The sequence below is a fragment of the Pongo pygmaeus genome, chromosome 13 (assembly GCF_028885625.2).
Source record: "Pongo pygmaeus isolate AG05252 chromosome 13, NHGRI_mPonPyg2-v2.0_pri, whole genome shotgun sequence".
Taxonomy (NCBI): Eukaryota; Metazoa; Chordata; class Mammalia; order Primates; family Hominidae; genus Pongo; species Pongo pygmaeus.
The window spans coordinates 112474912-112488827 of record NC_072386.2 but is presented as its reverse complement, the minus strand read 5'-3'; the positions used below and the strand labels follow the sequence as shown (position 1 = coordinate 112488827).

Sequence of the window (13916 nt, the reverse complement as noted above, 5' to 3'; positions counted from 1 at the left end):
CAAGGAGATGGGAGATGTAGATTTGGGGCTGGGGGAATAATATATAGGTCTAAGGTGAGAAAAACATTCTGTGCTAGAGATGGATGTTTAAGGGTTATTAGCTGCTAGTTTTCTTGAATATCAAAATAATTTCTGAATAAAATATCCAGACTAAGGAATCACTACACTATAATCATTTTTTGTATGAATTCCAAATTTAAAAAAAAAACAGTTAAGCCAGAAATATAATTGTTTCTATTCCTAGAATTCGGTAGCTGATGCATCTTTGCAAATTGTTCGCTGAACTGTGTTCTGGCTTCTTGCCAGTCCCCAATGAGATTTTTATATTTCTTAATTATTCAATTACTACCCATAAGTAAGAGTTTGAAATCAAACCCAGACTGCTACAGAATAGAGTATTCCCTTGAATCATGAATACAGTAAAGGAAAGTTTTCATACTGGGAAACTAGGATGGTGGAAGGAGGAAGGACACATTTCTAGCCGTGGCTCTGCCTTGGTTTCACATCCTGGCTTGGCTACGTGCTAGCTGTGTGAGCTTGGGCAGGTCACTTCTCTGTGGTCAGTCTTGCTGTCTGTAAAATAAAAATATTGGTAATGCTGCCTCCCGAGGAGGTTGTAAATCTCAAGTAAAGGAGAAACTGAAAGGGAAAGTGTTATATCATTAATTCTTTGTGTGCTTCAGGTCTCAGCAGCTTGAAAAACCATTCGCTGGAAAGGAAGATGCTTTGGACGGCGAGCTGACCAGTGCTCCAGACTGCAACGCCAACCCCGAAGCCCACCTGCCTTCCATTTGCCTCAAGCAGGTGTTCCCCAAGTACGCAAAACAGTTCAACTACCTGCGCCTGGTGGACAGGATGGCAAATTTGTTTATCCGGTTTCTGGGCATCAAGGGGACAATGAAGTTGGGGCCAACAGGCTTTCGTACCTTCATAAGGTCAGTGAGAACAGCCCCCTCTGGCTTGGGCTTTGGGCCGGGTAGAGTCCAGTCTCAAATCTGGCTGGCGGGTCTCCCTGACTGCGTTTGGGAGAATCTGTGGTGCTGGGTCAGTACCCCATTTGAGCTTGGATTAGCCTAGTGGCTGGCACATGGTAGACCCTCATTTGTTGAGTGAATTAATGAATATGATGGGTGTGACAGCATTGCAACCTTATGTTCATGATTTAAAAACAACTCTGTGCCTACCTTGAGCTGAGTCCTGAAAACGCATATTAATAATCGCCTCTTGGGGTCAGGCAGACCTTGTGCTTCTTAAACCGGGCTTCTCCCAGTGGTGCATGGCTGTGTGTTTGGCGTTCGTGAAGCCACAACAGAGAAGCAAGGCACATCTTTCCAAAGTGTCAGTTTCAGAAGGGAAAAGTTAAATAATTCAGCTGATAAATATTTTAACACATTTGTTCTAATATAAAAATAACATGGCTATATTATAGAGTATAATGCAAAATTTGCATGAATTTTCAAGATAAAACATGAGATAAAGAAATTATATCTTTGCTGCAGCCTGCAGAGTTAGCAGTTGCTGCTTGGTTTCCTGAGATTACACATTAATTTCCCTCTACCCTGTGGGGGCACTTTGGGGCAATACAGCAGCATTTACTGGTTTCTAGGGCAAGTAACCCTAAGGCAAGTCAAAGAGCACCCCTAAACCTCAATAAATCCATCCTGTAAAATGAGGATAAAGCTGCCTGTGCCCTACAATAATGTGTGTAATATTAGTTGAGATTGCATATAAACATCTAGCATATGGTAAGTGATCAATAAATGTCAGTTTCTTCTTACAAGATTAAAAGAATTCTATGAAATTATATGTATATTTATATATAATTCATATAGATATATATATGGTCCTACACAGAGTCTCGATCAAAGAAGGTTCCCACTAAGTATGTGTTAATCTAATAACTGTATATCCCTTTAACAAGTATGAATGGGCGACAACAGTGAATTATTCCTTAGCAATTAATTGTATCCTATACACCTCAAGGAGGATGTCTGCTAGCACTCAATATTGCTGTTGTTTTTCCCATCACTGATTTTAATATTTTTGTCTTGCACCTCAAAGTCACGCTTTTCACAGCTTTATTCACTAAAATAATTAGAATTCTTGAGTGGGAAGCCACTTTTGTCAAAGACTTGTCTCCAAAGAAGTTTGATAAATTCTAACTCTAGCCCTCTGCTATTCCTGACAGGATGGTACACAGAAGTATTAGCAGGAATTTTGCCATTTCAGTACACCTGAAGTAGTATTTTTGCATGGTGACTTTGAGAAGGGCTTTGTGTTAGTTTCAGGAGATAGGGCAGGGTGGGGGAGGGAAGCCCAGTGGAAAGAGGACAGGCTTTGGGATCAGACAGGTCTGGCTTCAGAGCCAAGCACATTACTTCATAGCTGTGTGGCTTTGGGTAAATTCCTTATCTTCTCTGCACTCAGTTTTCTCATCTGCAAAATGGGAACAATCATCCCTGCCTTGCAGGGTTTGTTATGAGGTTGGGATAATATATCATAAAGCAGCTGGCCTGATGCCTAGTTCATGGGAGCTGCTTGTTCAGTGGGAGTCTTGTGGTTATTATTTCCATCAGGCAGTGGGAATTTTCAAAAAAGTCAATAGGCACATGTTATTATTTGCACTGAAAAGACTGCCTGACATGATACTGTCTGACTCATTTAGGAATTACATTTGGCTTTCAGTAATAGGTAATCATCTACGAATGGCTTAAATAGGAACTTTCTTTCATATAACAGGAACTTTTGCAGTGGGGGTTCTAGAGCTGATTAATGACTCCACAGGATGATCCATGTTCCACTTTCTGTCTTTTTGCTCATCATCCTAAGTGCATACTTCCACTTCAGGATTGTCTTATGGTCACAAGAGGACTGCTCAAAATCCAGCCGTCATGGTTGAGTTCCAGGCAGAAAGGGGAAGAAGGGGAGGAAGAAAAAAGGCCTCCATAGATGAATTAGATCCCTTTCAAAAGCTTTCCTGGAAGCTGCATTTAGTGACTTCCACTTCCGTCTTACTGGCTACCACCGTCTGCGTAGGAAGCTGAGAAATAGAATTAGTCTAACTGTGCATAGTGCTATCCCATTATAGTGAAAAAGAGAAGGAAGAGAACAGATAGGTAGGCAGGCTCTGCCCCTTTGTGATTCCTGGACCTTGTAACATAAGGAAGCAGCTTAGTGACAGAGGCCCCAGGTGAGGGCATTTAGGGCACTGTGGAAGTATTTGGGAGAATGATGAGATTGAGCAAGCTGGGGTGCTTCTGTCAGCATAAGACATCTGTGGGCACAGATCTTTGGAGCAAAGGCAGAAGCTTCCTTGGCCCTCCCTAGCCTTCGCACCATCACACAGAAGACTCAATTCAAGATCAGAGAACATGAAGGAATGGCTTGGCTTCACGTGGATGACATCTTGGGAGTTGCAGGGAACCCTGGTCCTGTGAGATCTGTTCTATCTCAAAGTTATGCTATAAAGGATTATGTCTGGTTTAACCTAATAACTGTTCCTGAGCACCTGGTAGCCATGGGACATTCGAAGGCAAATAATGGGACCCTGCCTGCCCTCAAAGGACTGTCAGTCTAACAGATAGCATGCAGCGAGCACATCATTAAATGCAATGTTTTGGTAGAGTCACAGGGCGGTAGCTCATGGACTCCCCAGCAGGGTGGCATTCAGAGTGCTACAAGTACAGAATGGGGGAGGCTTCCTCTGCCTGGTGGAATCAAGGCAGGCTCCCGAGAGGAGGCAGAGTTTGGACTGGTAAAAGCAGGATTTTTCCAGGCAGCAGGGAGAGCCTGAGAATGGATGGCATGTATAGCCCAAATTTAGAAGTTAGAAAGGTTTATCATCTAGGCTAAATTGCTGGTAGAAACGGAAATGCTTCCTTTTTACTCCTAATAAAGTCCTACCCAAACAGAAGAGAGAGGGGGAGATTTGAAAAATTGCTTATGGTAAGAATCACCATCTCACTTGCCTACAGATTAGGCAGGAAGCATCAACTATCACAGAGGGCTGGGTAGACAAGGTCGGGGAGGGAGGGCCGGCTGTGGCAAGCTGGAGAGCACATCCCGTGTCTAAAGGAAGGCTGCTCCTGGGCTCATATCACCAGAGCTTTTGATTTTTCAATCCTAAATATCTATGTAAAATCTCAATACACATCTACAAATGTTGGTAATTTGAAAAATAATTTTAAACACTGTGGATTCAATGAAAGCATGACTGCCCATAGATACCACTGGTGGGTGACCTCTGGTATGAGAGGAAGGAAGTACCTATTAAGAGGATTGCTATGACTCTTGAAAAGAAAGCAGAATTGGGAATGGTTCTAACCAAGAAGATTCCTAAAATGCTCTCAGATTGGAACCAGGCGAAGTCAAAAATATAGCCACAAATCTGTCTCTATGTGATAGGCTTTATGATTTTTCACCCTTTGCTCTCTGTAATTAAGGGCATTTGCATGAAAACCCAGGTTTTGAGACATTAGAGACTATTAGGTCCTGCAGCCATCATTCCCCATCAGTGGCCAAACTCATTAGGGAGCCATGGTGACCGTGACACTGAGAACCACTTCTTCAAGGGGGGACCAGGCAGTCAGTGCACAGGAACTCAGACTGAGCTCCGTGCTCCCTCCCTTCCCAACAAATGTCTGTAGTAATTAAGAATGCAGGAAGAAATGGAGAAAGCATTGCACAACCATTAACAGGTTTTTCTTTTTCTTTTATTTTCTTTCTTTTTTTTTTTTGAGACGGAGTCTTGCTCTTTTGCCCAGGCTGGAGTGCAGTGGTGCAATCTCGGTTCACTGCAACCTCCACCTCCCAGGTTCAAGTAATTCTCCTTTCTCAGCCTCCTGAGTAGCTGGAACTACAGGCGTGCACCACCATGCCCGGCTAATTTTTGTATTTTTAGTAGAGACGGGGTTTCACCATATTGGTCAGGCTGGTCTTGAACTCCTGACCTCAGGTGATCCACCCGCCTCAGCCTCCCAAAGTGCTGGGATTACAGGCATGAACCACCGCACCCGGCCGGATTTTTCTTTTTCAAATGTACCAGAAAATCCTAACAGCAACCTAATCATAAAAGATGATATTCTCTGCCTTTAGATTTCTCTGAGTATGTTCAGTCTTGCTGGCTAAATTTAACAGCACGCATTTTCTCTTGCTAACAACCCTTCTCTCTCTCTGTTCCACTTTGGTTTAAATTTTGCTTCATTATGAATTAATAATATTTATGCCATATGTTAAATCGAACCAAGTGCCCTTCTCAGGAGCACTTTGAAAAAGACATATTCGCTGGCGAGATATACACTCCTCTCAGCGCTCCCACGCAAATGGCAGAAGTTGAACTTGCTTTTCATCTGTTCTACCCACTCTCTCTCTCCAAGCTCCTTGAAGAGAACTAGAAGGAAGAAAATAATAAACACTCCGATTGAATTTATTTCCAGTGTCCATCTCTCATAATGTGCTGCATAGATCAGCAGTTTTCAGAGTGAATTATGCTAATGCCAGTCTGGCCATATTCTATTTTTCTTTTTCACCAAGAAATGAGAAATAATGAACTGTTCTTCCCTCGTCTAGACTTAACTCTCTCTAACCAGCTTTTCATGTCACTTCCTCAGGAGGCACATAATAGTAGCACATATTACCATGAATTAAGTGCCTCTTTTCTTCTTTCTTTTTTAACATTTTATTTTATAATAATTGCTGGGGTGTGAAGCCACCTTTTTCCCCGAGAAATAGACATTATCTGATTGATTCTTCAGCTTGACAGCTTTTTTGGAGGGAGATGCATTTTTGTCATTCTCCTTCCATTGGATTACTGATTTGGGGGGGCATCTATGTAATTCATGAAGGAAAATTTTTACAAATGTGTCCCACATCGGAATTGGACATCAATTTGCATATACTGCATTTTTCATGATGGCAGCCCAGAAATTAAGCAGTTTGCCAAAACCAGGTTTATTTCTAGGAAATGCAGCAGCTTCTCTGTACTGCGAGCATTTGCTTCATGTGAGGTTCTCCCACTGGGTGGCTTCTGATCCCGGGTCTCCTTTTGAATAAGGTTTTTCTTCCTTTCCCCTTTCCCCTTCCACTCCCTTTTATCATAAGGAGATATTAACATGCTTCATAATGGATAGCTGCGGGGGGCTTTATTCTCTGAGAGGCAACATGGTGTGTTAGAATGTTATAGAATAGGAGCATAAGGGGCCTTGCTTCCCCCTCTGTCATTAACTCCTCAGTGACTTTGATAATCTCCCCTGCTTCTGTGACAATCCCCTTCCAGCAATATTGCATGCCTTGGATATCAATGGCCTTTCGAAGTCATACATTTTAAACTGGAGTTGTCTTCTTGCCCCCTTAGATGTTTAGGTAGTGTGGTTTTTAAAAATAAATATTGATCATTTGTTAGCTTTCACATTATAGAATCCTCTCCAGAAGAAAAAAAAAAGCTTCTTTTCTGCACAGAGAAGGATGAACACAAAAGAAATTCTATAAATAGGATTTTATGGAGTGGAAAAAGTTGGTTTCTAAATTTCCCATGAGATGTCAGTAGTTGTTAAGAGGAAATGAGAATGATCATTTCAAATATTTCTATACTTGGACTCCTAATGAACTTAAATGATTTGTGATTCTCTCCCATCATATGTGCCCAAATTCCTTTGATTCTGGAAAAAATAAAAAATAAAAAAAAAACAGACTTTCTTCAAACTGGTTCTACATCAGAGAGGAAGGATGGGAACTGCCATTTGCCACTTCCCCATGTGTGCCAGGCACTGAGCTAGTCCTTAAAAGATCCTTGTATGGTGAGCAGCCTTTTTCTCACTGTACAAAAGGAAATTTCCTAATGTAGATGCAGAGAGCTTCCATGACTTGCACAAGGTTACACAGCAAAGCCAAGATTCAAACTCATGTGCATTTGACTCCAAAGCTCTTTTCCATGTACATTTCTAACCTATCCTTTCCTAGAAACTTTTCTGGCTTCTCATGGTACCCTATTTCCTGGACTTTTCTTCCACTGAAGAATTTATCCTTCTACTCATTAGTCATTTGAAGAGCTGCATCCCCAGGCATAAGGGAAAACTGTTCTCAATGATTAAGAGCCACATTTTTACCCCAGACTCTAAGATCACGTACAGTCTCTGAGAACGGTATCCAAGGCCCATTCAGCAATTCATTGCTGTCCAAGCCCAGAATACTGCCTACACAGAGAGGACACAAATAAATTCTCATTGAGTGGATAGATGGATGAAAAATTCATTCCAAAGTCTTGATATCTTGACTGTTGGAGTCATTCATTTCCTGTTTGAATTTATTGAGAATGTTTGGTAACCACAGGGCAAATCCAAGCACCCTGGTTTATAGCCCCAGCCCCATATCCCAAAGCTTGCAACAGGAGTGCTTTAGAGGCTCCAACCCATCTGGTCCCTGGCCTGAGACCTGGTTTCTTGATTCCTGAATCCCTCCTGCAGCCCTGGACTGGGCCACCTCCCCACAGCTCCCAAGTCCACTACTCTATCTTCCAAGGATGAACTAGATGTGAATTCCGGCTGTGTGACCTTGGGCAAGTCACGTCCCATCTCCCGAGCCTCAGCATACGCTTCATTGAAATGGGATCAGGAATACCACCCTCAAAGAATGGTTAAAATCCAGAGAGCTGATGAGCAAGAAAAGCCCTAGCATACAGATGGTGCCCAAGAAATGCCTACAGAATCAAGATTCTTTTAAGGCATTTGCATTTCTTGCCTACCACAGCCAGCGTGGATCCCTCCTCTGTCCCAGTAGCAGATGTTGCAATCAACTATACTTGCAGGCATCACTAGGGAGGAAGAGTTACTTTGGAAAGGGAATAAATGGAGAATTTCTTGGGTAAATTACGGCTCCTGCTAAAAGTTTGACACTTCTATTTTCTACCTGTCAGAAGAAAAATAACTATATACCAATGGTCAGTTTGGTTTCCCTTTTAATACTCCATTAACCCACAGAGCAAGCTAGGCAGCGCTCCTGACTTGTGGAAGAGCAGGTAGCCCAGAGGACACTGATATGATAATTAGAGGACACTGTGGCTGTTCCTAATGAAGCTTTGTAAATTAGCAATGCAGGCTGTTCGAATACCCTGGGAGAGACTGGAACATCGTCCCCCACAGAACCCAGTAGATAGCCGTCTTGGTGACAAGTGACATGAAACCCTCTGCATCCATTGACAGGTGGTTACTGGGGCTCAATAACTGTGTGCTGATGTGCTTTGAAGTCTGCCACCGTGACTTGTGATTGAAATACGGAGCAGGAGCCCAGGAGGAAGCAGGATGTGCATTGATGGCCTGGGAAATACAGGCAGGAAGAAAGGAAGGGAGGAAGGAGGAAGGGGGCAAGAAAATGTGCTGGCATACAAGGAGCACCAGGCTCGTCTGGGCACCATGCGGGGCACACGCCCAGCCACTGTCGTTAGGGGTGTGCTTGGGTTTGGAGAGGGGCCTCTGATGCCCAAACCCTGCTTGCCAATCAACCCCTCCCCTGTCCGGTCCCTAACAGAGCTATTCACACAAGGGATAATGACAAATGGGAAATCAAAGAGCCACTTCATCATTAGCTGAGGCAGTGGATGTGGATTCGTTTGAAAAGTTGAAAGCAGCATTGAATGTAGTTCAGCCAACCTGACAGCTGGTCCAGAGGCCTAGCTTTCAGGATTCCCTGGACAAATCCAGCCTGCCTTGGGACAGGCCTCCCAGCACGATCCTGTCCAGGGCAGGGGTGCACCTGGACAAGCCAAGGGCTGCTTCCAGTCTGAAGAGAGAGCCCAAGCCCAGTACACAGATATTCCAACTGGTATACTCCATTTCTCCAGAACGGGCAGGGTCGCTCACTGAAAGGTTGGCTCCAGGCAGCCTCTGGGGTGAGATGGCTCTAGATCTAGAGGAAGAAAAGGGAAAAGGGGGAGAGAGTTGGGGAAGGGAACTCACAATTGCTGTGGGCCTACCAGGTGACAGGCACCATGCTGGGTTCTTGGCATGTACTCACAACCATGTGGGCAGGTATTATTATCTTCATTTTAGAGCCCAAGAAATAAAAGCACAGAAGGTTTAAGTAAATTCCCCAGTCACACAGCTAGAAAAGATTCCAGTCAGGATTTAAATCCTAATCTGTCTGATGCCTAAATCATGCTCTTTTCGGCATACCAGACTGCCCTCCCCTCCACACTTCCAGACCAAAAAGAAAAAAAAAAAAAAAAAAAGGCTAGGGAGGGTTAGGAGGATTCTAAACACCCCTGCTGTGGCATGGACAGGGAGTACCGATGCTGACATCAGACTGAAAACCTGGTTACTGTGGCCTCCCTGCACCTAAACAAGTGGAGCATCCAAAGCTCAGAGACCCGCCCCCCACAATCCTCCTGTCAATTCCAGGTGACTCCCCTAAAGTCAAGAACAAGGAACCTCCCCAGCAATGCTGTGTCAGCCCACACAGAGCAGCGAGGACCCAGCCTGTGCTGTTCTGCTTTATAAATCTGGAGCTTAGTGTGGCTGATTCAGGGCTTATGTAGGATCTTCAGGTGACAGATTAAGGTGGGTAAAGTACAGAAGCCTTGAGCCCTTGTCCATAGATTTGTCTTCAGGGACTAATCTGGTGAGCATTTCCAGTGGGAAATTGCTTCTGGACAGTAGTGATGGCTTCAGCCTGTACTGTTGACATGCTGTCATCCTTGGGTCATCTGAGCATGACACCATCAGCTGCCTGGACACTCCAGGAGAGGGCAGTGCTGAGGGCCTAGCTTCCCCTCCTCCTTCTGGAGACTAAGAGATAGAAAGATGAGGACACGTTGCTGGGGGTGTTTCTTGACATGTGGAGTTCGTTCTCTTTTGGAGCAAGCAGGGACCCACATTGCTGTGTAAGGTCAGGCTGACACACAATGACTATAATAAAGACCACCTGTTTTATAGATGAGGACACCCAGACTCAGGAAGGTGAAATGTTTTAACCAGGGCCATGCAGCTTCCAAGTGGCAGAGCCAGGCTACAACTCAAGACTTGCTCTCCTGGCCAGGCACAGTGGCTCACACCTGTAATCCCAGCACTTGGGGAGGCCAAGGCAGGTGGATCACCTGAGAACAGGAGTTCGAGACCAGCCTGGCCAACATGGCGAAACTCCGTCTCTACTAAAAATATAAAAATTAGCTGGGCACCTGTAATCCCAGCTACTCAGGGGACAGAGGTGGGGAGAACTGCTTGAACCCAGAGGGCAGAGATTGCAGTGAGCCGGGATTACACTACTGCACTCCAGCCTGGGCGACAGAGCAAGACTCTGTATCAAAAAAAAAGAAAGACTTGCCTTGCTTTTCTAAAGTTCTTGCTCTTTCCAGCCCGTTAGACCCCTAACTAACCAAATGGCTGAACTTACAGGAACCTGAGGATCTAACCTCACTTACATCACCACCTTCTGTCCCATGGCCCCATGCCAGTCACCCTGCGGTAGTTCCAGCTGCGGTAAGGGAGGACATTCCAGACCCGGAACACAATCCAAACAAAGACAATGTCAGTCAGTTCAGGTGCTAGAACAAAAATGCCACAGCCTGAGTGGCTTAAACAACAAACATTTATTTCTCATGATTCTGGAGGCTGGGAAAACCAAGATCAAGGTGCTGGTAGGTCTGGTGTCTGGTGAGGACCCACTTCCTGGTTTGCAGATGGCTGCCTTCTTCTATGTTCACATAGTGGAGAGTAGAGGGGAGGCAAGCTCTCTAGTGTCTCTTCCTAGAAGAGCACTATTCCCATTCCCAAGGGCTCCGCCCTCACGACCTAATCACCTGTCAGAGGCCCCACCTCCTAACACCATCACATTGGAGGGATAGGATTTCAACCTATGGATTTGGGGAGGACAAACATTCAGTCCTTAATAGGAGTGGAGGAGAGATAGACAGGACAGGTTTCAGGCTGGCAGTGACATGTCACTTCCCATTGTTGGCAGGAGCTGCAAACTCAGCAGCAGCAGCCTGTCCATGGCTGCCGTGGACATCCTCTACATTGACATCACACGGAGGTGGAACTCCATGACTCTGGACCAGCGGGACTCAGGTACCTGACAAATGCCTCTGCCATGGCCTGTGGGGGTTCTGACAGCGTGGGTGGTATATTTTCTGTTCCTTCTTGTCAAGGGTTCAGATGGGGGAAGAAGATGATGCCATCAGATCTAGACATCATCCCAGGGATTGAGCTGAATTTAAATGCTGGAGCACTGTCTGCTACCAAATTCTCATGCCACCGTTAGCATTCCTTACCTTTGCTTAAGTCTCAGATTCCATCCATACTGGGAACACTCAGTTATTCATTCATTTGTTCACCCCTCACACACATTTCCTGAGCATATGCTGGGCCCAGCCTTGGGTGGGCTGGAGGGTATAGTGCTTGGTTCTCGTCCTGAAAGAATTCACTGTAGCATTGGGAGGCAGATGAGAAAATGACGCTAGGTAGTAGGATGCCTGGCTGGGAGGGAGAGAAGCTCAGAGAAGCTATCCGGGAACCCAGCGGAGGAGCTCCTCATCCAGGGAGGGCCAAGGAAGACTTCAGGAAAAGGGTGTATGGGATCAGCTGGTGAACAGGGCTGGGACAGCCACTCTGGCAGGGCTATTGCCTGGCCTTGGCATGGACACAGGAGAGGTTGTTGAGCTTAGACCATACCAAGTAGCCCAGATGGGCTGGAGCAAAAAGGGATGTGAGAAGGGGTAGAAACGGGGTTACGGGAGCTGTCAAAGCCTTGAATGCCACACAAGAAAATTTGATCTTGATCCTCTAGGTTCTGTGGTGAGGGGTTCTGTGAGAAGAACCCACCTTTAGGTGGATGAGTTTCGTATCTTTTTTCTCACAGAGGGTGTTTCTCTCTCTCTCTCTCTTTTGTTTTTTGTTTGTTTTTGAGACGGAGTCTCACTCTGTTGCCCAGGCTGGAGTGGTTGCTGTGGCATGATCTCAACTCACTGCAACTTCTGCCTCCTAGGTTCAAGCAGTTATCCTGCCTCAGCCTCCCAAGTATCTGGGATTACAGGTGCAAGCCACCATGCCCGGCTAATTTTGTTTTTTTTTTTTTTCAGTAGAGACGGGGTTTCACCATGTTGGCCAGGCTAGTCTTGAACTCCTGAGCTCAAGTGATCCACCTGCCTTGGCCTCCCAAAGTGCTGAGATTACAGGCGTGAGCCACTGCACCCAGCCTAGAGGGTGTTTTTCTAAAAAATTATAATAACCATAACTGATATTTGTACAGCTCATCACAAAACTTCGAGGTCCTTTCATGCATATTTCCTCATTAAATGTCCCTGTGAACCAGTGCAGTCGGCATTATGAGTCTCATTTCACAGACGAGTAAACTGTAGCTCAGGTGACAGATCACACGGGAACTGTGAGCCCACAGCACCCTGGCACCCACACCACCCCCTCTTCTGGCTGCCTCCCTCCAAAAGGGACGCACAGAAGGGAGGCACCGGGTCATGAGGAGTGGGGCAGCTTGCTTCTGTGAGTCTGTGGAGAGGACATGAAGTCAGGTTGGGAGATCCAAATTAGAATTGATTATGCCATTTCCTGCCCATGTTAGCTTGAAAAGTCATTCCACCTCCTTATCTCCAGTTCCTCAACTGTAAAATGGCGCCAACAATCCCTCCTCTCCAGGGTGGCTCTGAGGTCTTTGGAGTCCTCGCTGATGGTGCAAGGCAGTTTATCTTATTAGTGGACACCCCCTGGGGAGAATCCTGGGGGCAGTCTGCCTGGCAGCTGCTGCACCCCTAACCAATCCTGCCCTACACCCATGTGGGCCAGAAACTTCCCAACTACAGCGATGCAGCCGGTCCTTCCTGCAGGGCACTGGCGCTCAGACATCATTTGCTGTTTGGCTTTGTGTTTAGTAATGATGCTCCTGGCTGCCAGTTCTTGGCCAATTCTTATATGCCAAGCACTCTGCAGGCACTTTACATGTGCAGCACTGGCTAGAATTCTCCTAGAGGTAGATATGATTATCTCCACTGTGCAGAGGAGGAAACTGAGGCCTAGAGAGGCATGGCTGGTGGATAAGGTTCAAACACCAATCCACCCAAGCCCCTTCCAGGTTGCCTTCTCCTACTCACTGGTCCTAGAGTGAGATGACCACCGAGCTCCCTGCAGCTCCCCTTTCTTTAAGTCAAAAGCAAAACCCAGGAAATAGCAGCAGTCATTGAATCAACAAGGTGAGTGCCTCTATCGCATCTCTGCAGTTGGCAGCTCCCTTACAGCCCTCCCTGGCAACCAGGAGAGGCGTGAGATGGAGCGTCTTCAGGAGAAGTAGGCAGATTAATTATCATTTCGAGGACTGAGAGTGCTCATGTGACAATCGAGCAGCGGCACTTTCTGCTGACACCTTCAGAAAGCAAAGAAGTGTTTGCTCTGTGAGCCGAACGTGGGGAGTCATCCAGGATCCCACGGAGGGGGCCAGATGAGGGGGTGGGGGTGGCAGTGGAATTATTAAATATTGAAATTGATCAGGAGTAGCAGCAGGAAGCTATTTATCATGTTTTATTGCTGCAAACTAACATTACCATCTGGTCCATTGTTAATTCTGAGTAGTTTTTCATGTTTTGTTTGCCTCTTAAATTGCTCCCGGTAAGCGGAATCCACAGGGGCTGTCCGCAATTCAAGCTCTGGTGAGGTTTTCTGGGGTCTGCCAGGGTCTCTGTATTCTGCTGACCAAGCTATGGAAATGAGAAAAATACTTATTTTTAGCACATACTGATGAGCAAATTCAGGGCTGGGATCTCCCAGGCCCTTCGCCAGACCTCAGCCCCTGACTAGGTGGAATAGTCATCACCAGGTGGAATAGTAGTAACAGCAGTTTTGAGATTACTTCACTTGTGCATATATCGCTGCAAATTCTCACGCCAGGCCTTCGAGGTGGGCAACAGCACCCCCTTTTACAGATGA

The 13916-nt window shown here is 45.7% G+C and overlaps 1 protein-coding gene across 5 annotated transcripts in view; it reads left to right on the top strand.

The window, feature by feature from the left end:
• TTLL11 (tubulin tyrosine ligase like 11) overlaps window positions 1–13916 on the top strand; it is a 278698-nt gene that overhangs the window by 227272 nt on the left and 37510 nt on the right. For all 5 annotated transcript variants that reach the window (XM_054501606.2, XM_054501605.2, XM_063649910.1 and 2 more), the window contains 2 exons: window positions 684–935; window positions 10948–11054. In XM_054501606.2, the coding sequence (XP_054357581.1) occupies window positions 684–935; window positions 10948–11054 (359 nt within the window). The remainder of the gene's footprint in view (window positions 1–683; window positions 936–10947; window positions 11055–13916) is intronic.